This window comes from Crotalus tigris, unplaced genomic scaffold, assembly GCF_016545835.1.
Source record: "Crotalus tigris isolate CLP2741 ecotype Arizona unplaced genomic scaffold, ASM1654583v1 scf7180000018419.1029430, whole genome shotgun sequence".
NCBI classification, from domain to species: Eukaryota; Metazoa; Chordata; class Lepidosauria; order Squamata; family Viperidae; genus Crotalus; species Crotalus tigris.
This window is the reverse complement of record NW_024096993.1, coordinates 178,187-199,276: the sequence shown is the minus strand read 5'-3', so window position 1 is coordinate 199,276 and position 21,090 is coordinate 178,187. Positions and strand designations below refer to the sequence as shown.

General features: G+C 38.6%; 1 protein-coding gene across 1 annotated transcript in view; it reads right to left on the bottom strand.

The window, feature by feature from the left end:
• Nucleotides 1-93: 93 nt before the first annotated feature.
• SNX7 (sorting nexin 7) overlaps nt 94-21,090 on the bottom strand; it is a 51,345-nt gene continuing 30,348 nt past the window's right edge. The window contains exons 6-9 of the mRNA XM_039352256.1: nt 18,352-18,551; nt 16,186-16,272; nt 11,585-11,737; nt 94-892 (exon numbers count right to left, since the gene is read on the bottom strand). Coding sequence (XP_039208190.1) covers nt 809-892; nt 11,585-11,737; nt 16,186-16,272; nt 18,352-18,551 — 524 coding nt within the window. The 3' untranslated portion in view covers nt 94-808. The remainder of the gene's footprint in view (nt 893-11,584; nt 11,738-16,185; nt 16,273-18,351; nt 18,552-21,090) is intronic.

Below are 21,090 nucleotides of genomic sequence, written 5' to 3'. Positions count from 1 at the left end.
TGCATTACTAATAAAAGAGTTCATTTGAATGTTATTATGAAACTTTAAAAATGTCCAGGTTAGAGCTTAGCTATAAGAATAAATAATAATGAATGAATTCCTAATAAACTTGTTTATTATTAAAATGCATATTTAAAATATTTTATATTCAAACTGCACAGTATTAAAAAAACAAAATATCTCCAGAAAAATGCCGGCAATCATATTCTCACCTCAGTGGCCCAGTTTGGATGTACCCATGGTTAAGTATTATAAGAAAGTGTTATAACCTATAGTTTAGTGCTAAATCCTAGTTGTAAGGTGTTACTATCGCAGTTTAATGTTACAAGAAAAAACAATGTCTCCCTCTCATTTCTTTCTCTGAGTTTATTTTGAATAGACTTAAGTAAAACTAAATTCACTGAAACTCACTGTCTCAAGAAACAGACTTGTTTCTCATTGTTGGTTTGGGTTTAGAATTAAGCTACAGTTAATGTAAAAACTGAAGGGAAAAAAATCTAATGTTACTGTACTTCCATCAAAAGGAAGAGAAGGCAGGAGTGCATGCTTTGAAATTCTAAACTTGTCCCCACAGTATTAAATGAGGTTAATGTTACATCAGAACTGGGCCTCTCTTTTTCTTCCGCCACTACCAAAAATACATACACAAACCATGATTCAAATAAAGTCCAGGATAATGGAATACCTGACATATCAACAAGCTTACTCTCCCACTCTTGAATCTTAATATCTCTACACAATAAATGAATTTCATCTCAAATATAAAGTAATTCTTTGGTGAAGAACAATTCACAAGAGGATGCCTCGATCAAGACTGATCTTCAGATTCTTCTTCCAAGGTAATGTCTGCTGCAGTTTGAGTGGTCAAGAAGGACTCCCAGGTTGCAAGGCACTTTAAAAAGAAATGAAACAAAAAAATTAACTTGGAAGCTTTGGAATTCTATAAACCATCCTCAAGCTGTTTCTCCTCATCAACTGGACAATAAAGTTAAATTTTATGATGTATACATTTCTCAAATGACAGCAATCATTTTTCTATGAAAAATGGACTGTCTTCTGTACAAAATTTGGGAGGCTTCATGTCCTTGTAACCCTTTAAATTCCTATAAATTCCACCCCATTCTTATGTAAAGCAAAATGGGAGTCCTCTATACTGATTTCTCTGAACTTTGGCCCATTTCATCCTCTCAGCATTCTAATATTTTTTGCCAATTCCCTCTTTTTTGGGGGGGAGGGATTAAAACCAAAAAGGCACATGGTACAATTTCCCATGCCAGATGATAAAGACGGCATGGGATCTGGGATAATCCGAGATGCAAGGAATTACATTTGAGTAGCCCAGAATGTAACTAACTCAATTCTGTAACTCCAGATCTCACCCCCAAAAATCAGAGAATGGTCTTGAAACACCCCTACTGAGTATGATATTAAGTACTAAAATTATGCTTTAAGACAGTGCTTTCCAAACCTGAGTAAATTATCCAGAATTGGATAAAAGTAATTTTTCCTTAGGGAACGGCACCCAAACTCATGATGCAATCACAAGAGGGATATTTAAAGAAGAATTTTCTGATAAGTGATAAATGGAGCTTTCGGATAATTGATTTTGGATAATGAAAAAAAAAATTGAGAGGCACTGCTTTAAGAAGTAATTAACCTGGACAAATAAGGTAGTAAACTATTCTAGATTAACTAACAAGATTTTGTAAGCATACTATGATTATTGCTTTAATTTGGCTCTATTTCATCTAGTTGTAAAAAACAGACTATTGAGCTGAGAAATTCTAAGACAGCCACAATTCTGCTGAGGGCTGGGATGGTCTCATATAGAACAAGTCAAAAGAACACATTATTCCTCTCAGCACAACTACTGTGAGCCAAGGGAACATTTGATTGCTCTCAGCTCAGAGATCTAATATTTACTATGCTGGCAAAGAAATCACCTCACATTCTTAAATACTTCATGATCCTCACTAATGCTCCAGATAGGATTAGGGCATAATTATCATAGTTGCTGATGCCTTGTACACACAGCTGTCTGCAATACTAAAATGTTTTACAGGGTTAACCGGCCATTGCTGAAACTGATGCCATCATTCCTATAAGTTTAGATAATATTTCAATGCAATGTGCAGTTTCAGGCACACTTCTGCAATTTCAGTTTTGCATAGTTATCTTCTGCTGGTAACCTGTAAAAAATTCATGAGTAATTGATTGCAAATTACATATCCAGTAATATAAGAGCCGTGGTGGTGGCACAGTGGTTAGAAAGCAGTATTGCAGGCTAATAATGCTGACTGTCGGCTGTTCGGTTCTCCATGACTCAGCCTGCCTGCCTGCCTTCCTTCCTTCCTTCCTTCCTTGGTTGATAAAATGAGGACTCAGATTGTTGGGAGCAATATGCTGACTCTGTAAACCACTTAGAGATGGCTGTAAAGCACTATGAAGCAGTATATAAATCTAAGTACTATTGCTATTGTTATATATATAAATTAGGAACCTCTGTATCATGTTATTCTCTCCAGTTAGTTTGCATTAATGGCTCTTTCTCAGGATCAAGAGCCATGGTGGCACAGTGGTTAGAATGCAGTATTGCAGGCTAACTCTGCCCACTGGTAGGAGTTTGATTTTGACTGGCTCAAGGTTGACTCAGCCTTCCATTCTTCTAAAGTTGGTAAATTGAGTACCCAGATTGTTGGGGACAATATGCTAACATTGTCAACTGCTCAGAGGGTGCTATAAAGCACTGTGGAACAGTATGTAAGTCTAAGTGCTATTGCTATAACGCCCTTTTTTCATGCTAAGGAACTGGAAAAGAAAGAATTTCAGAGCTGCTCGCCTCAGAAGGAATGGAATTCCACAGCTGATGTTCTCCAGAAGCAAAGCCTAGAGCCCAAGGCTCAGAGATCTACTTTTATGTTCATGTGGCTAATTATGTATCTTGTCAATTGGAGCAGAGCACTTAGCTTAAATAACAAAATAGGTTACAGAAGAATCTGAATTCCCAAACACACATTTGGTTCCGTAAATGAATATAAGTTTAAAAAATTAAGAAGATAGCTCCGCTAAAAATGGAGCGGACAACCATAGTAAGCCAGTGAGTAAATTGGCTCTTCATAACTCCACTCTGGACAACAAGATGACTTAAAATCACCCACAAATGCTCCATACAGTTGCTTCTTGCAAGGAGACTGCAAGACAGTGGTTTCTGATGGGTTTAGAGAACTGGGAGATGAGGGAATAGTCATCTCACTCACACCATAATTTGTGCCTTTAAGGACATTTCACATACTTTTTTGTAATTACTTTCAGAAATTGCTTGTTAACTGCTTTTTGGTTAATAGGAATATCTGGCTCAACAAATTATATAACACCTGGTGATTTGCCTTTAATCCTTAGCAAAAGAAATTTTAAATACAAGTTTCTTGTATTCTTTTTCTTTTGAAATAAACAGCAAAAAGGGTGATTTGACTCTTGATATTGTAAAATTATAAATGAACTAAGGATCGAGACGGATTTGAAATAAGATTTTGGAATTAATTATAAAAATACTTCCCATGGGAAAATACTTTTTAAAAAAATTCTCTTAATAAAAAGGCCTCAAAGGATGAGACTTTGATAGCTGAATTGTTTCAGCTTATTAATCTGAACAGTTGTTGTAATTAGGAAGTTGAGTGCAAATCTATTGTCAGCCAGAAAGACTTTAAGGAAGAGATGGGCATGTCTCATCTTGGTGAATTGCAGATTACAAACACATTTACCAGGTAAACTGGTGGCCTTATTCATTTTATTTAAGCCATAAAATTTTAAGAGATTTCTAAGCTGATTTTTAAAAGGGAGAAGGATGTCAAGGTTCTGCTATAAATATAATATCACTTCAACATAAATATTTAAACTCATAAAGCAGAAAAGGCAGTTATGAGATTCCTGGCCAGAGATCCCATCATAAATTTTGAAAATGCTGACATGCAACTTTAAAAACTAGAGGAGCAGCAGAAACATTACTTTCTTATCTTAATTAAAAAAAAAACAACAGGGTTTTTTTTTCACCTTTTAAAGGCTTCTGAGTCTATATAAAGCAGAAAAAGTGATTTTATTTCTTGCCAAAGTGAATATGAGACTACTGCTAACAGACCCCTTTCTCCCAGGTTCACTGCTCTAACTAGCTTCATTCTCAGACATCTGAATATAACTTCTGCAATTAATCATCCGCTTGGCCAAAGTCCAATAGGCATAGCTGATTCGTTAAAGTGGTGTTTCTCAACCTTGGCAAGTTTAAGCTGTGTGGACTTCAATTCCCAGAGTTCCTCAGCCAGCCAGCTGATCGGGAAATTCTGGGAGTTGGTCCACATACCTTAAGCTTGCCAAGGTTAAGAAATACTGCATTAAAGAGTCAGGGTGTATACAATCAAGCAACTATTTGAACAACAATAAATAAATATAACATATTTATAAGCAGAACTAAAATTTACAAGCAACTGAATGTGCTTGGGTAGAAAATTGGTTTTGCTTATGCCCAAAGACTACAGCATAAAATTTAAGCCGCTTTTTTTTTTTTTTTTAGTAATGGCATTTGATGCAATGGCTGAGAAAACCTTCTACTTGTAAGTTACATTGATTCTGATGCTGCAAACATCAGCATTGCTTGCATACCCAAAGACAAATAATCTAGGCCAGGGGTAGACAACCTTGGCTCTTTTATGACTCGTGGACTTCAACTCCCAGAATTCCTGAGCCAGCTATGCTGGCTCAGGAATTCTGGGAGTTGAAGTCCACGAGTCATAAAAGAGCCAAGGTTGCCTACCCCCTGATCTAGGCTGATCATCTTTTTTACTGCAACTTTATTGAGATAATACTTCTGGGGAATTGGGATTAATGTGACTCAAAGGGTTACAATAGACTTAGTAAACTGGCTAAAGTTGGGTGCATGGTCTCCTGGGAATACTGTAGTAACCCAAAACAACAACTGGATGACTTCTATATAAACCCCCCTGCCTACCTCTCCCCGGTGCTGGACAATCCCCGTACTGGGACACCTCCTCATGCAGTGACATTGTCCTCCAATGAAATGAGTTCCATCCATATATACACAGAGAGATGTATTTTAAAGACTTATTACTACTATTAGGAGCACGGTGGCTCATGGTTGGGACATTAGGCTGATGATCAGTAAGCCCACGTTTGAGACCCAAATGCAGCTGTGTGGCAGGGTGAGCTCCCATCATTCAGTCCAGCTCCTAGCAGTCTGAAAGCGAGTAATCACAAGTAGGTAGATACACAGATACCACTTCAGTGGGCACACTAATGGGGATATGAAATGAGCCCGCAACAAGGTGTTCTCCGGACAATGGTGATGTCACCGGTTAAGCCTTGCAACCGAGAAGCGCCTTGGTGCTTCCGACATGAACACAAAAAACCATTTTATGTAGCCTTAAACTGCTTTTTGCTTCCTCTGGAAGAACACCCCTTCAAGCATGATGATATGATTACTAATGAACTGTCCACTAAAACAATGAATTAAATATAGATATGGAATGCCTCGTAAGTCCTCATCTTTTCCTCTCACAGATATGTGTTACAAAGTCAAACTGTATCAGCTGCCCCGTTTTACGAACCGCACTACTCTTTTGATTGTCAGACAGTTGTATTTGTGTATTCATCTTTTTTTCTTCCCATTTAAAATCCTCACCACTGTTTTTCTTTTTGTTTTGGACAGAGATGCTTGGTGCAGCATGTGTGAGAAATGGCTCTCAATGCCAACACAGCCTTTTATTTGCACTGTATGTGTTCTCAGTACTTGGCAGTTCAACGCACGATAACACTGCAGTAATGAAAGGTCTTGGAATGACGCAGAAAATGCATATATGATAGCTCATTCCTTCATACTAATGGGTGCTCACCACTGGAAGGGATTGAAGGGGTTAAGAAGACCCCATATCTGTACCATCTGTCTCTTGGTTCATGGCTTTTTGCATAGTTTTACATTATTAACTGCTTTTCTACTTAACTTTTTACTATCCGTAAGATGCCTAGACTGCTAGGGGAGATGGCGGCATATAAATAAAATAAAATCGCTGTAGGGGGTTTGCCCATTCACGGGAACACTGATGTTATTACAAAACATCAATATTTTCAGAAAGCAACTTTTTTTATATACAATGATCCCGACTATTTCTATTTATCACTGCCTTTTTCCAGGGTAACAAAGCCTTTTTTTTTTTTCTTCCTATACAAAGAACTGGATTGAAGCCCAGTCGCTAGTTTATATCAGTAAGACGGAATTATTACCCAGACAGCTAACTGACTAAATGCTCTCTTGAACTGTCCTTTGAACTAATGCAGCATAGCTCTTTCTCTAGTTTTATGATAACAGAATCTTCTGTATATCGTTTAATTAAAAATCAGTGTTCCACAGAGAATGTAAAGGACTTGGAAAGCACTTTTTTCTGCTAACTCATAGTCCAGCGGGTAACATTCTATCTTGTCTCAAGCATCTACCCCAAGGTAATAAATCCATAGGGGGTCGAGGCTCATTTTTTTTATAGTAATTTTATTAAAAATCACAATTAAAAAGACAAAAACTAATATAAACTAAAACAACAAAAAAGAAAAAAGTGCAGGAGACAAAAACAGTACGAAAAGTAGAAAAGAAATGAGCATACACTAAAGACATATATAAAGGAATGACTTCCACAGTTATCACATATAAACACTTTTTAGTCACTTATCCCTTTCTCTTAAAATACAAGAGATTATCTTTTCTTTCCATATCCTTGTCAAATAATCCAGCGGACCCCACCTTTTGGGCAGCAGGGACTGGTTCCATGGAGACAGGTTTTTCCATGGACCAGAGGGGGGCGGGGTTTTGTGAGCTGCCTGCATCCTGCTTGTATGCAGAGCCCTGGTTGCTGGCATGCAGCAGCCTGATGGCGGTCCATAGACAGGGTATTCGGGATCCCTGATTTGGTCCTAATCAGTAGAGGTCCATTGAGAGTTACGGAGATAGCAATATACCTATTTTTTTTTCCTTTTCATTAATTTATTCCAAAGAAAAAGAATTTAAGTCCTGAAACTTTTATTTAAAATTTCATTTACTAAGAATTCAAGGCAAATCATCAGCTATTTTGCTCAGGAAAGGAAACTGACCAGGGGCTGTAAAACCTGTTGAGCCAAAGATTCCTAATAGCTGAAAAGCAGCGTGAAAGTGATTAGAAAAGTACGCAATCCGGTGTCTTTTTGAAACTGTCCTAAAGTCTGAGCAAAGATGTTTATTCCCTCATCTCCCAGAGGTACCAACCTGCTGTGGACTGCTATCTTACAGTCTCTTTGAGAAGAGCAACTGTATGGAGCACTTGTGGGCAATCTCAAGTCCTCTCCTTGTCCAGAGAGATATTATAAAGACTTTATCTATTTGCTGACTCTTTCATTCTGCAGCAGTCACTAGCTCTTCTGTCAACCATTTCTTCACTGGAAGTCCTGTGCAGGATTTGAAATTTCAGAACAATTTTTCCCTGCTGTTGCTATCTGAAGTCCCTGAACTGGAGATAAAAACACTTTGCAGCTATAAAACCTGCACCCTGCAAACTGAATTATGCCTCTTCTGATACTTGTAATGCTAGTTCCTGTCAGATTAAATGGCTCAGAAATTAGGTCTAAATGCATAAACACACAATAAAATAAATAAGCAAAGACCAAAAACATCTTCACTGTTTTATTCATTAACAGCATTTTTATTTCTTGTCCTACATTTGCTTGTTGCTGTCGATTGGACTAACCAAGCATTGCTTACTATGCAAGTTACCCTATTATGCATCAGTCATTCAAGTTCGTGAAGCAAGTTGACAGGTTGCAAATAAAGCTTCAAGGAATTATTAGGGCTGTACAACATTTAGATTCAAGTCCAAATGCTTTGGAGAATCTGGGGCTGCAAACACAGCATCTGTTTGCAAAAGATAAAACAGCTGCATGTTTTCCCAGGTCTCTGTGGTAATGCTGATGCATTTGATTATAATGTCCTTAGTTACAGGTACAATTCCATTTTATCTGTGCTAGTAATGTTTATAAACTTATTTGCAAGCCTCCTCTATAAAGTGTTTTCAGGCTGAATTTCTAATTAAGCTCTAAGCAAAGCACCTCTATCGTTTGATGTTTTTCAGACTAGTTATGTACTTAAACAAGTCTTCCTATAATATGGAATGAAACAAAATAGGAAATCTATTTCAGCTGAAAAGAAGATTTAATAATACTTACATAGGACACAGTGGAATTTCCCACTAATTGCAGTAGGTCTGTTTTAATTAACTCCATAGTTCATCTCAAATATCTCAAAAGACTCCCTTTCCCCCATTTGGTAAAAAGTTTGGTAAAATAACCATGGTTTTAGACCAACCTAAAGAGGATATCCAGATATAATTAACTATGACCAAACCAAACTCACAACTGGATGGATTGGAATCTAAACTGCTGCTGACAGATTTAAAGGAGAAGGAACTTAGTTTGTAAAGTGCATGGATATGGATTCTACAAATTTGGAGTTAACATAATTGAGGAGTGATGAACTGGACTTCCTTAAGGAGATTGATGGTGATTGAGAAATGGACTCACTATAGCTGGAAAACAATTTGGACTGGACATTTTGGGGAAACTGAATTGACAACAGAGGTTTATGATTTGGGTTAATTGTGCCTTGAATAAGACACAATGGTTGGGAAAGTTCTTAACCAAAATCTTAAGGAAATGTTTTACTGTTAAAGAATCAAATGAGGATATTTGATCCCAGACAGATCAGAGACAATAATTATGGTGATTTATGGTAGATAAGAAGCCTTAGCACAGTGATGGCGAACCTTTTAGAGACCGAGTGCCCAAACTGCAACTCAGAACCCATTTATGCATCGTTGGGTGCTGGGTGGGTGTGGCCCATTGGGTGGGCGTGGCTGCGATGGTAACAGCAGACTGGGTGGGACTAAAAAGTTCAATCAATCAATTCCAACTTTGCAAGATCTTTTTTTTTTCCCGAGAAGTTGAAATTACTGAAATTACTTTTTTTTTTTTTTTTGCACACAGCAGCAGATGCCTAAAGCGAAAAGGTTTTATAAAACCCAGCTGAAGGCCTAGGATTGGGGCAATGGTGCACGTGCCCACAGAGAGGGCTCTGAGTGCCGCCTCTGGCACCCATGCCATAGGTTCACCACCACTGCCTTAGCAGATTTTCTGAGTTAAACACAATAATAGATTGTTAAAAGAGGGCTCTGAAGTTTAACTGTGTTGTTGGTTCACCTGTTAACTACTTTGCCTTTATGATATAGTAGACAGATGACAAATCAAATTGATGGCACCTACAGGTAGTCTTTAACTTACAACCGTTTGTTTAGTGACAGTTTAAAGTTACAACAATACTGAAAAAAGTGAATTATGACTGTTTTTCCCACTTACAACTGTTGCAGCAGCCCCATGGTCAAATGATCAAAGTTTGGATGCTTTACATATACATATACATATACATATACATACATACATATATATATATGATAAGTATATGTATATGTATGTGTGTGTGTGTTTCTTTTTATTAATGCACATTTTTTTCTTTTGGTTTTAATGTTTCGCCTGTTTTGTTTTTGTAAAAATTCTCTCTTTTTTGGAGCTTGATTTTACCTTGATTTTCTGAATAAAATAAAAATTTATTTTAAAAAACTCACATTGCTATATAAGGAGTTGCAATATTTTTCAGATGCCTCAGAGTTCATTATAACATCAGAAGAATAAGAAATGGGAGCCCATTTGTCCTTCCAGTGCGGTGATCAGATGTACAGTTGTCCTGAATTCATTAGGTTTCTGAACTGAATGGGGGCTGAGTGGTTGCAATGCTCAAAATTGATGGCTTTTCTTGAGTAGCTACATTATTGTATGCGTGGTAGAGGTGGGCAAGAGCCACTTACAACATTATCGTAGCATTATAAAACAGGAGAATGTGTAAACATTTTAGGGAAGTTACAACCAGTACAGGAAGATACTTAAATGGCTATGCTTATTTTTGCAAATCTTTTCTCTTGCAAAGGAAAAAAAACATCAATCTGTGAACAGTTTTTAGCAGACCACATTTGTATACACCTTTGGGGTATTTCTCTAATATACAGTTGAGAAGACACACAAGGACAGGAACAGACTGAGGAAATATGTAGGATCAGCAAACCTTCTGATGTGAGTAAATTGCTTTGATTTTGATCTGTAAGACCAGATTTTCAGTCTTATGCATTTCTCTTGATTATCCAGATCCCTGCCTTTCAACGGACATTCTTGTGAAAAGATGTGTACTTTCAGTGTGTGTCCGATGGTAACAATTTCAACTGCGAGGAAATGCTACAGTATTGTTAAAGAACAATATTCTTTTACGAGAAACAAATCCATAAGACATGGGTTATAGAATTAAGTTCCTTTGCAATAGGAAAGGCTGTTCAGTCATCGTGTGGAGGGTTTATTTGTTCAAACAATCCAGCTGTAAACCATACTTTAGGGGAAGGAGTGGCAAATGCATCTCAGCAATCCTGCTGAGCATAAATGGTGCAGGGCAGAAAACCTGCAGCATAACAACAATGTGCCTGAACCAAGCTGAGTGTCAATAAATTTTGCTAGAGGTTGTCATTTGTTTCATTTCATTTAGTAAAAAGAGTAGCTAATCCTCTTTTAGAATTTCACACTGGATAAATAAATACTCAAATAGGTAAAATGTAATTTAGTGGATTGGATCCATAATTAGGAACACAATGTAATTTTCCAGAAAATTACAGTCGACCATTTAAGATAGTTACTGTTAGCAATTGATCTATAATCCCTTCTTACTTTGTTCATTATATTGGCTATACTAGTACAGAATAATAAGCTGTTTTTAATTTCTGACTGGTTTAAGGGTTGGTTTTGCAGGAAAGTGTGAATAAAGCAGCTATTTGTCCCACTGACACGGAGCTTGTTTCCAATAACCCAGACTGCTGGTTTATGTACAATGTCGGTGCAAACATTGCTTTCAAGGAAATCAAAGTAGTGTATCCCTCATTAATTACCCTTGCTGACTTGAAAACTGCTTATCCTTCAGTATTTTGGAAATCTTGCTTTGTGAGATTAAGCACCAACAAAACTTGATTAGCTTAATAATATGAAGGCAAGGCAGATGGTAACTCTACCTTGAATCTGCAGGCTACTTTCTAATTTTAATGCTGATTAAAATTTGTCTCTATTGATTCAAAATTGCCCCACTGACTCATCATCTAAAGTGATAGGTGATTAATCTGCTGATTAGATCCGGCAGTCTTTTCTTCCACAGCCCGAGAAAGCAAAACTCTCCTATCCAGAAGCTTCCTTGAACTAAGCAAAGGATTAAATATATAAAGATGCATTGTGCTTTTTAAATCAAGACTGCCCTCTGTTGACAGAGAACTTAAAAGCAACACGTGTGTGTTTGTGTGTATACAACTGACTATGAAGTACATTTAAGACAACAAGAGAAACAGCTCTGTTTTTAAACACTTCTTTTTAGAAGCAAACTATATGGAGACATCACACAATTGGATTTAAAAAACTCTTTTACCTGCTCATAATAGTGGAGATTATTTTCTGCCATATTGCTAAATGCTGATTTCATATCGAGACGCTGGTTTTGCTTCCATCTTTCCCAATCTGCTTGCAGAGCATTATTGGCGCACTCTAATTTATCTTCAAGTTTTCCAATCTCTTCAGGCAACTAAACAAACATATTGGACGAAAGTTAAAAGGTTTGGCAAGAATATCAACATCAGGAATGGAACATTAATAGCATCATAACAAAAATCTTGCTCTGTTCCAAGAGTGAAATTGGGTCTCCTTTATTCTCCAACCTATTTTCCTCTAGGAAACTATGGGGTTCCTTAGAAGGTTATCAACGATCTGTCACTAAGCAGATCAGTAATGCTTGACAAGATTTCCAGAGACTGTTTACCTATTGCTATTGACTGCCTCCTATTGTTTGCAGCTGCAGTGGAGTGTTATTTCTCTTGCAGAGGCACTCTTAGTTCATAAAGGGCAACAGTGAGTCCCTGTAGAGTTTGTTTGTTTGTTTCCTGGCAGGTCTCCTTACTTTTAAGACCAACAGGACTGTCAAAAATTGAGCAAGTTAGCTTTTCCCAGTATGATGGTGGAAGCCTCTTTTAGAATTCATACTTCCCAACTGCTTTCTCTACTTGTTCTTGTACAATGCAATTTATTGTTTTTTAACTGTGTTCCTTTGGATCTACTCCTCTTTGAAGATCTGGCCCGAAGGAGGTCTTTGAGGTCCAAAAATTTCTGGGCATGATCAGAGTTGGGGAACTTGAAAGAGCTGCATGACCAGGCCTTTAAGCACCTCTACTTTCTTTCTGGCTTGGAGAAATGGCTCCAGAGGATTGTTCTATTAGCAACAACAATAACACTTAGACTTATATACTGCTTCACAGTGCTTTACAGCCCTATCTAAGCAGTTTACAGAGTCAGCATATTGCCTCCAATAATCTGGGTCCTCATTTTACCAACCTCAGAAGGATGGAAGGCTGAGTCAACTTTGAGCCGGTGAGACTCAAACTGCCAAACTGCTGGCAGTCAGCAGAATTAGCCTGCAGGACTGTATTCTAACCACTGTACTACCAGGACTCTTTAAAAAATTAAAACGATTTGTGTGAGTCTTGCCAATTAATGAAATAAATATAGCTTTCCTGTTTAGCCTGCCTAGATTTGTCTCTCCTTGTGATGTATCTGTTTGTTGAATTTCAGATTACATGGTCCTTGCAGGAAGGACATTCATGCCCTGATTATCCTTTGGTTGGATTACGGCAATGTGCTCCATATGGGGCTACCCTTGAAAAGTATTTGGAAGCTACAGCTAGTATAGAATGCAGTGGCATAGACTGTTCTGGAGGACCCTAGGATGATGCATATAACACTGCTATTGCGAGAGCTATATTGGTTACAAGCTTGCTTCTCGATCCTATTCAAGGTAATGGCCATTACCTTTAAAGACCTTTATGGCATGGCCCAGAGTATCTGTGGAGCCATCTCACTCCAATAGTCCACTCCACTCGCTTCATGCAGAAGAGGATTCTATCTGTTCAGGAATTTCAGCTGGAGGGGTCAAGGATAGCCTTTTCTGCTGTGGCCCCATCCTGTGGAACTTTCCATCCCATTTTTCTCGAGGATATTAGTTCCTCTGCAAATGATTTGTTCATGAATCTTTGATTTCAGATTGTTGTTTTGATATACTCATTTCCTAAGGAATTTTGCAAATATTTTCAAAATCTTTGCTTCTCCCATTGAAGTCACACTGATGTTCTTCATATTCACTTGTGTTCCATATATATATATGTGTGTGTGTGTGTGTGTGTGTGTGTGTGTGTGTGAGAAAATTATGTTTTAAGCCTTTGTCCAGCATAGGTTCTTTCAATGAAAGTGATAGGGAAGAGATTTTAGCACGTTTACTTGAAATTTTCAACTAACGGGAATCTTTGAATTGACAAATTTAGTAGTATCAGGTGAGTTTCCTCAATCTTTAGAGAAGGAAATTTTTAAATACAAGTTTAAGAACTGATTTTTTTCCCCTTTTGGAATAAACACAAAAGGATGATTAGAATCTTGATTTTGGAAAGTTACAAATGGAGTAAGGGTTAGGATTAGCTGGTGACATCACCAGTGCCAAGGGGCTCCTATCATGTCTCTGTTATTTTCCCTCTGAAGTGGTACCTATTTATCTACTTGCATTTGCATGCTTTCGAGCAGGTGGGCAGGAGCTAGGATAAACTGAGGGAAGTTCATTCCATCACGCAGTTTGCTCTCGGGTCTCAAACTGCTGAGGTGTCAATCTATCAATGGTCTTTTGACTCAGCGTCCTAACTATATGAGCCACTATGGCCCCATTATATAACTTAGGTCTTGATTATAGTTTGCCAGTTAGGAATGCCAATTATATTTAACTGTCCCTATGTCTCTAATTTACACATTGAGCAAAAAACGTAGATGACAACTGATCCTGGAATAACATGTTTATGATTAAAGATGAGGGGTTTTTTTTATATCTCTTCTACATTAATCTGTTTTACATCAATTGTCCAAATTGAGCTTATCAGTTTGGGGGCATTAGTATTTGTTTCAAAATCACATAATTATAGTAATATATTGCTGCATTTTTCTTTTAAATTCGTAGATGCCTTTCTCTGTGCCTCTCTCCTATAAGATCCTTCCGAATAATTTTTTTTTTATTATGGCAATCTGTGCTGTTAGTGGCTAATAAATCCAAAGTCCATGACTTGAGGTGGACTAAAATTCAAAGACATTTGCTGCGACACTTCCTTATTTCTTCTGGCTATAAATGCAGGTCCACTTTTTGGAATAACATTGACGGTCCTAGCTCAACTTGGTCATCAGAATTTGCTGTTTTCTTTCCAGAAATATTTTTCTCATGTTTTCATACCATGAGTCATCAGAATTTGCTGTTTTCTTTCCAGAAATATTTTTCTCATGTTTTCATACCATGAGAGATACGTGTATCTATCTTGGCTTCCTTATAGCTTGTAAACCAATTCTCTCTATCGCAGGTAAAAATGATAAAAAAGAACATACAGAAAAAGAATTTCCTGTGAACTAATTACTTTCTTTTACGGTACCTGCATTTTTTGTTTTATTTTTACTACTGTTAATATTGTACAATGACCAGGGTGTTATGGAGTTGGGTGGCCTTCTACAAGAATTAAACAATTAAATAATGTATGTGTATGTGCTTGAACTGTCTTTGATCAATTTCTGAATAAGATCTATGTGACCTTGTGTCTCCTGCTCTTGGCACTTCTATATGTAAGTGACTTACTATAGCCTGCAAGCTTTGGATCAATCATTATCATTTGGATCCTTTACAATTCTTGATGAGTTATTTTTGCCACGACAGATATATATAAACTCTGTCCATAATCTAGAAATTCCATTGAGTCTTCAAGACTAATAGCCCTTCCTAAATCTGTCCGCTAGGAATTTATCCAGCCTCCTTTTCAAATATTTTCAATCAAGGTAGTAGCTATCAATATATCTTAGGGTAAAATTTTATAAGTTAATTTGCCGTGTGAAAAACTGCTTCCTCTTGTCTGTTTTGACAAGGGGGAGTGAGGAGAATTATCAGACTGGCCTGGAGAAACAAAATGGATCCTGAAGACCTGAGTTTTTTTTTTTCTCCCCAGCCTGACAAAAGATTTTCATCCCCACATTCTCTGGTGCATGGAGAGGAGGGAAAATCCTTCAGCAGGTAGCAGCAGCTTGCAACCTTCCTGCCAGCTTTCCCACTGAATTTCTGGGGAAGCCAGCAGAGAAGATTGCAAATGATGATGACAGGGCACTTGGCAAGCAATCATCAATGTGAACCGGTGATCAAGCACCCAGATCACGATCGCATGACTGCAGGGGTGAGGTGATTGGCATGTTAATTTTACAACATTGGAAATGCTTTACTGTAAAGCACCCTTCCTGAGCTGCTGTAACTTCAAAAGATTATTAAAAGATCCTAAGTCAAGGATTATCTGTATTATCATTTAGAGATATAGTATCGTATAGCATGTCTCAATAAATCCTCATACTTACAATCCAGGGTGAAGGCTTGTAAGGGGTAAAACTGATTTTACCAATATTATGATGTCCCTAACTCTCTTATTAATATACACTGCAATGTTGGATGATGCACCAAATCTTTGTAAAAGCTTGAAACATGATGCTGTTTTTGTCATTTTGACAGCAGCAGCCATTTCTGTGGGTGCCTTATGACAGGGTCTAAGCCAACCCTGTCCTATAACTGCACATTTTATCAGTACAGAGAATGTTGTGGGCAGAGGAATATTTAGCAGATGGTCTTCAATCTTTCCTCCAAAGCAATCCAGAGTGTGGGCTGAAGACTCTGCCAACTGCTTTTACAGAACATGTACATTACTCAACTCCACATTCTGTCTCTGTACAGCTTTTAGTAGTTGTAGGGCAACATTCAAGGCTGACTTTCTTATGTACCTACAAATCTGCCAAAATCCTTGAGTAGCTCATAAAGATCATGATGGGAATACATAGGAGAAAGCAACAATAACCTGTGGTGTAATCTAGATTTGAGCGACAGCAAGAACATTTTGTCATTTTATCTTCAGTTGCTTGCACACTTACCAGGTCATTTTCAGCTTTTTTATTATACATAGCATCAGTTTTGGAATCTAGTTCTGCTTGGATCTGGTCCCTTCTTTTCAAAACACCCTGAAATATGAAATAATACATGCATTAGAACTTTTGCACAAGTAAACCTGAGAACTCTTGACTTGTGTTCGAGTAAAAATTGGGGAGAAAAAGATTTTCCCCCTCCCCATAATTCTCTTATATGTAACACCACGTTTCTGGGTTTTCCTGGATGTCATTTTCTGTCTACTTAACAGGAGAGGCTAAAAGCTATATTGTTGCATTGCTACAAGTGGGTCCATAAAGAGCTGTGCTTTTTTTTTTTAACTCCTGAAGGAAAAATGGCATTTATTAAATGAGTGCTACTGCCTGCACCCCACTATGAGAATCTACAGCTGAATGCAAGTCTTGCAGCTGTCAACAGAATAGAATGGAAAAGAAATGAAACTGAGAAGCTGTGTTAATGGAAGGATGAGCTACCCCCTGCCTTCACCAACTGCAGCCTAATTGTGTGGCTGAGGAGGAGTACAAGGGTCTAACAAATGCAACAACATCCTCTAATTTCTCATCTCACCTTTCCCTGCAATTAATCAGACAACCAGGCACAATCAAGGGCTCCCATCAAATTGAATTCTAATGGGCCACACAGATGTTTGTTTGGACCTTGTTCAACTCATACTGAGATGGTTTTCACCAAATCTCCTCCATAAGGTGTCTCTTTTTGTTGAAAGTACTGACAGTCTGCTGTTCCCCATGGTTTGCCCACCTGTCCGCCATCCTGTAGTAGAAGCCATACAGAGTATGATCCTAATTCAACCTCTGTAATTTACATGGCTCTTCCTGTCTGACTCTCCTTCTTATCTCAGTAGGCTTCTATAGTCTTCATTATGAGAACTATTTGGGTGAAGGAATGTATTGTATTATCTAAATGTCAACTGATATGTCTCCCAAACATGGCAATTTCCATTTGCCGAACTAAATCACCATGAACATGACAGATGAACCAGGGCAATAGTGATACCTCTGTCAATGTCCCAAAGATGCTTTTTCAAGAGGCAACTGGACTTTCTTGTTTTTCTTTTGAGACGTTTTGCTTCTCATCCAAGAAGCTTCTTTAGCTCTCAGAGCTGAATGGGGCAAGAAGCAAAATGTCTTCAAAGAAAAACAAGAAAGCCCAGCTGTCTCGTGAAAAAGCATCTTTGGGACAACTATGGCCTGGATGACTGAGAATCTCCATAGACATTTACCTCCGTCAATATATATTAAATATTTCAAACGCATCACATAGGGACTGACGATTTGAAGGACCACTTATTTCCAATAGTTGCTGCCTTATCCTGTATGATCAGGGGAGTAGATATACTCCAGATCCTTCAACTGAACAGTATCATCTACTTTCTGATATGTTGCCTGCCCTATGGAAGAGCATCCCATCAGAGACCCATATGGCTGCCCCCCCTCAATAATACTCAGAAGGTTGCAGAAACCTTGCCTATTTTCCCAAGCCTGGGAGTAGGATGGATGCCCAGTCTTTGTAGACTTTTTTTTTTTTTAAAAAAAAAAATCTGTCATGGATTCTTTTCTTCTGGATTTCTATGACTTATTTCTCATGGAACTGAGGAACTATGAAAAACTGCATTCCTTGTAGAAATCCATACAAAAGTAGGTTTATAACATATTTTGAAACTACAAATGTCTATAGATATTCTTTTTGCGAGTTAGAAAGTACCTCAACTTGAATGGAATTCTTCCTTTCCAAACATAAGATACCCAGTGATCTCGTGCACAAGGGAGTTCAAATGAGAAGACTTATATACTCTGGAAACCCACAATATTCTATTGTTAAAACAATCATTGATACTCGCTCATTGATACACCTCTGTCAAACTAACTAGCTTTATAATCATGGTTCTTCGTTGCCTTCTTGCTATTTTCTCCCTAGGGGTCCACAGATCACTTACAGTTAAGAGAAGAAAGAGCTGTATTTTGCAGGAAAGCACACAGACATCATGCAGGAAAATAAAATACAATATAATCCTCACTTGCAGGCTACATTATTAGCACTGACTAAGAAAACACATTGGCAACTCATAAGAACATCTATTGCAGCAATGACATCAAAGGAAACGGAGCTGCTTAAGAGCTTCCAACCCATCGTACCATCAATATTTCATTGTAAAGCAAATATTCGTGTATAACAGGGAAGAAGCTTTCGTACAGTGCCGCCATCCATTTCTCCGCAGCTTTGCAACACTGGTCAATGCCTGTAGCCATCCCTTTTAATATATCTTCCAGATCTTCTTCCGAAGCAGACCACAGTGTGTAAATTGGACCAGATTCCTTCATCTCATAAAAATAGTCTGGGGGGGGGGGAAAGAGGGAAATAAAAGGCACTCAGGATTTCATAAACAATCTCTCAAGCAACTATCGTAAACAGGACAAGAGCTTTAAACAGAAACTCTTCCTAAAGAATACCCTAATCCAGCGGTTCTCAATCTTCGTGTGACGGCGACCCCCGTCACACGGATGCGCCGCCCCCATGCGCGGTGCCGCCCCCATGCGCGGCACGCATGCGCAGCACCACCCCCATGCGCGGCACGCATGCACGGCACCGCCCCCTGGGGGGGAAAATGGCGGATCGCGTTGTTTTGCGACCCCCGCTAAATGGTCAATCGACCCCAAATGGGGTCGCGACCCATAGGTTGAGCACCGCTGCCCTAATCTGAAATTCTAGCATACAGAATCAGAGTTCGATAGCAGAGATGGTCCTATTTAGCAAATGTTCGAAAAATTACATTGGTAATGAAAAAGTAACTTTGCGACAGGTCCTCAAGCTTACTACTATCACCGTGACCCCAGAGTCAGGAGGTTGTGATTCACGCATTTCGCAATTGGTGTGCATTTATGAATGTCACAGCAGCCTGCAGTCATGTGATCGCCGTTTGTGGGCTTCCCAGCCAGTTTCCAACTAGCAAAGTTAATGGAGAAATTGATAGTGAAATCACAAGTTATGGTCACATCATTTAATGACCTGGATGATTTGCGTAATGACTGCTTGCAGTTGAACAGTTGTTAAGTCTGGTGCAGTCACAGAATGTTTCACTTAACAACCGCACTGCTTAGCAATAGAGTTCCAGTCTCAATTTTGGTTATTAAGTGAAGATTACCTGCATCTTGCCCCCTTCCTTTCCATCTTTGTCTAATGTAATGTCACCATTTATTGTTTTATTGTTTCGATTAGATTTTAATGGTTGGTTCTAAGCCAACTAGAGTTGCCACCAGGCAGCGTAAATTGAATTAATTAAGAAATTTGGGACCATCTTACCAAACATCAATTTGCAAAAGATTTCCATTTAAGGCTATTTAAACATAGGGATACAAGTTTAAGCCAGCTTTAAATAAAAAAAAACCTTTTGTTTTTGCATTCAAAATGTATTGTGAACTATGGAATGCTAGTAACTCAGTATGTGGATCGCTACATAAGATCCATGTAAGAATTACTAAAATATTGCACCTGAAGAACTTCAAAAAAAAATAATCTGAAAACATATAAAGGCTAAATATTGTTTAAATGAGCTATATTAAGGGTATGTAGACAGAACATTTAATATCATTCATGTACCCAGAATAAAAGCTTGCTCACAAAAAATGTATGTACTCATAAATCTGTTAATTTCTCCTTAAAATCGTATAGAACTCCTGGACTGGCTTTCTATATTTCATATTGGCTTCCATAGCAACCTCCTGGCACTATTTCCCCTCCCCTTTTCCAGGATTGACAAGGCTGTTTGCCAAGTCCTATGTTGTGGGTGTGCCTCTGTGCCACAGATTTTTCCACAGCTTGGAATTTAGAAAACAACTTTTTTTTATATAGAACCGTAGGCACGATTATTGCTCTGAACCTGCTCTTCCTGGGGTGGGGCGTGATGGTTTTAATGATACAGTACTCCTGAACTGAGTGTTTATTTTCTAAGAAAAAAAAAAAAGCTTTTTTTTTTTAAAAAAAGAAAGAACACTATGCTTTTCTTTGACCATGGACAAAATGCAAGGCTAACTCTGGGAAAACTTCTTATACATTGCTGCCAATGTTCTCCTTCCTAAAGTTACTTTACTTATTCTTTAGATCAGTGGTTCTCAACCTTTTTAATGCCGCGACCCCAACCAGTCGTAAGTCGAGGACTACCCAACCGGTCGTAAGTCGAGGACTACCCAACCGGTCGTAAGTCAAGGACTACCCAACCGGTCGTAGGTCGAGGACTTTCCCTGCCCGGGAGTGCCGCGCATGCGTGGTGCCGCCCCCTGTGCCAGCCGAGGCATAGCTGGCAAGTGGCAGAGATGGCACAGGCCAACCATCGGCTGGGCCACCAGCTGGCTCAGCTCAAGGGAGGTAATGCACCTGCCAGGCCCCATGTGCGCCAGCAACCCTCCCTGTGCCCGCCGGCCTCCTACCCCTGGCCCTCTTTTGTATGCAACTACTACATTTCTAGTAGTTGCTCAGCAGGGAGGGGTGGAAACTTCCAGACAGCTCGCCTTCGCTGCAGACAACTTGCAGCACCGTTTGCAGAATGGGACTTTTGGCGGGCTCAGCAGGACAGAGACAGCCTGGACAATTCTTATTGGCTTTTGAAAGCCAATAGAATTAGACTCTATTCAAGAGAGTCTATTCTATTGGCTTTCAAAAGCCAATAGAATAAAAGGGAGTAGCAGAGCTAAGGAAAAGGGGGAAAAATGGCGGACTGCGTTGTTTGGTGACCCCCATGAAATGGTCGTTCGACCCCAAATGGGGTCCCGACCCACAGGTTGAGAACCACTGCTTTAGATGTATATACTGGCTTTTATTTACCAGCTGAAGACAACGTGTATTGTAATTGCTACATGCATTTGGATATAACTACGAGG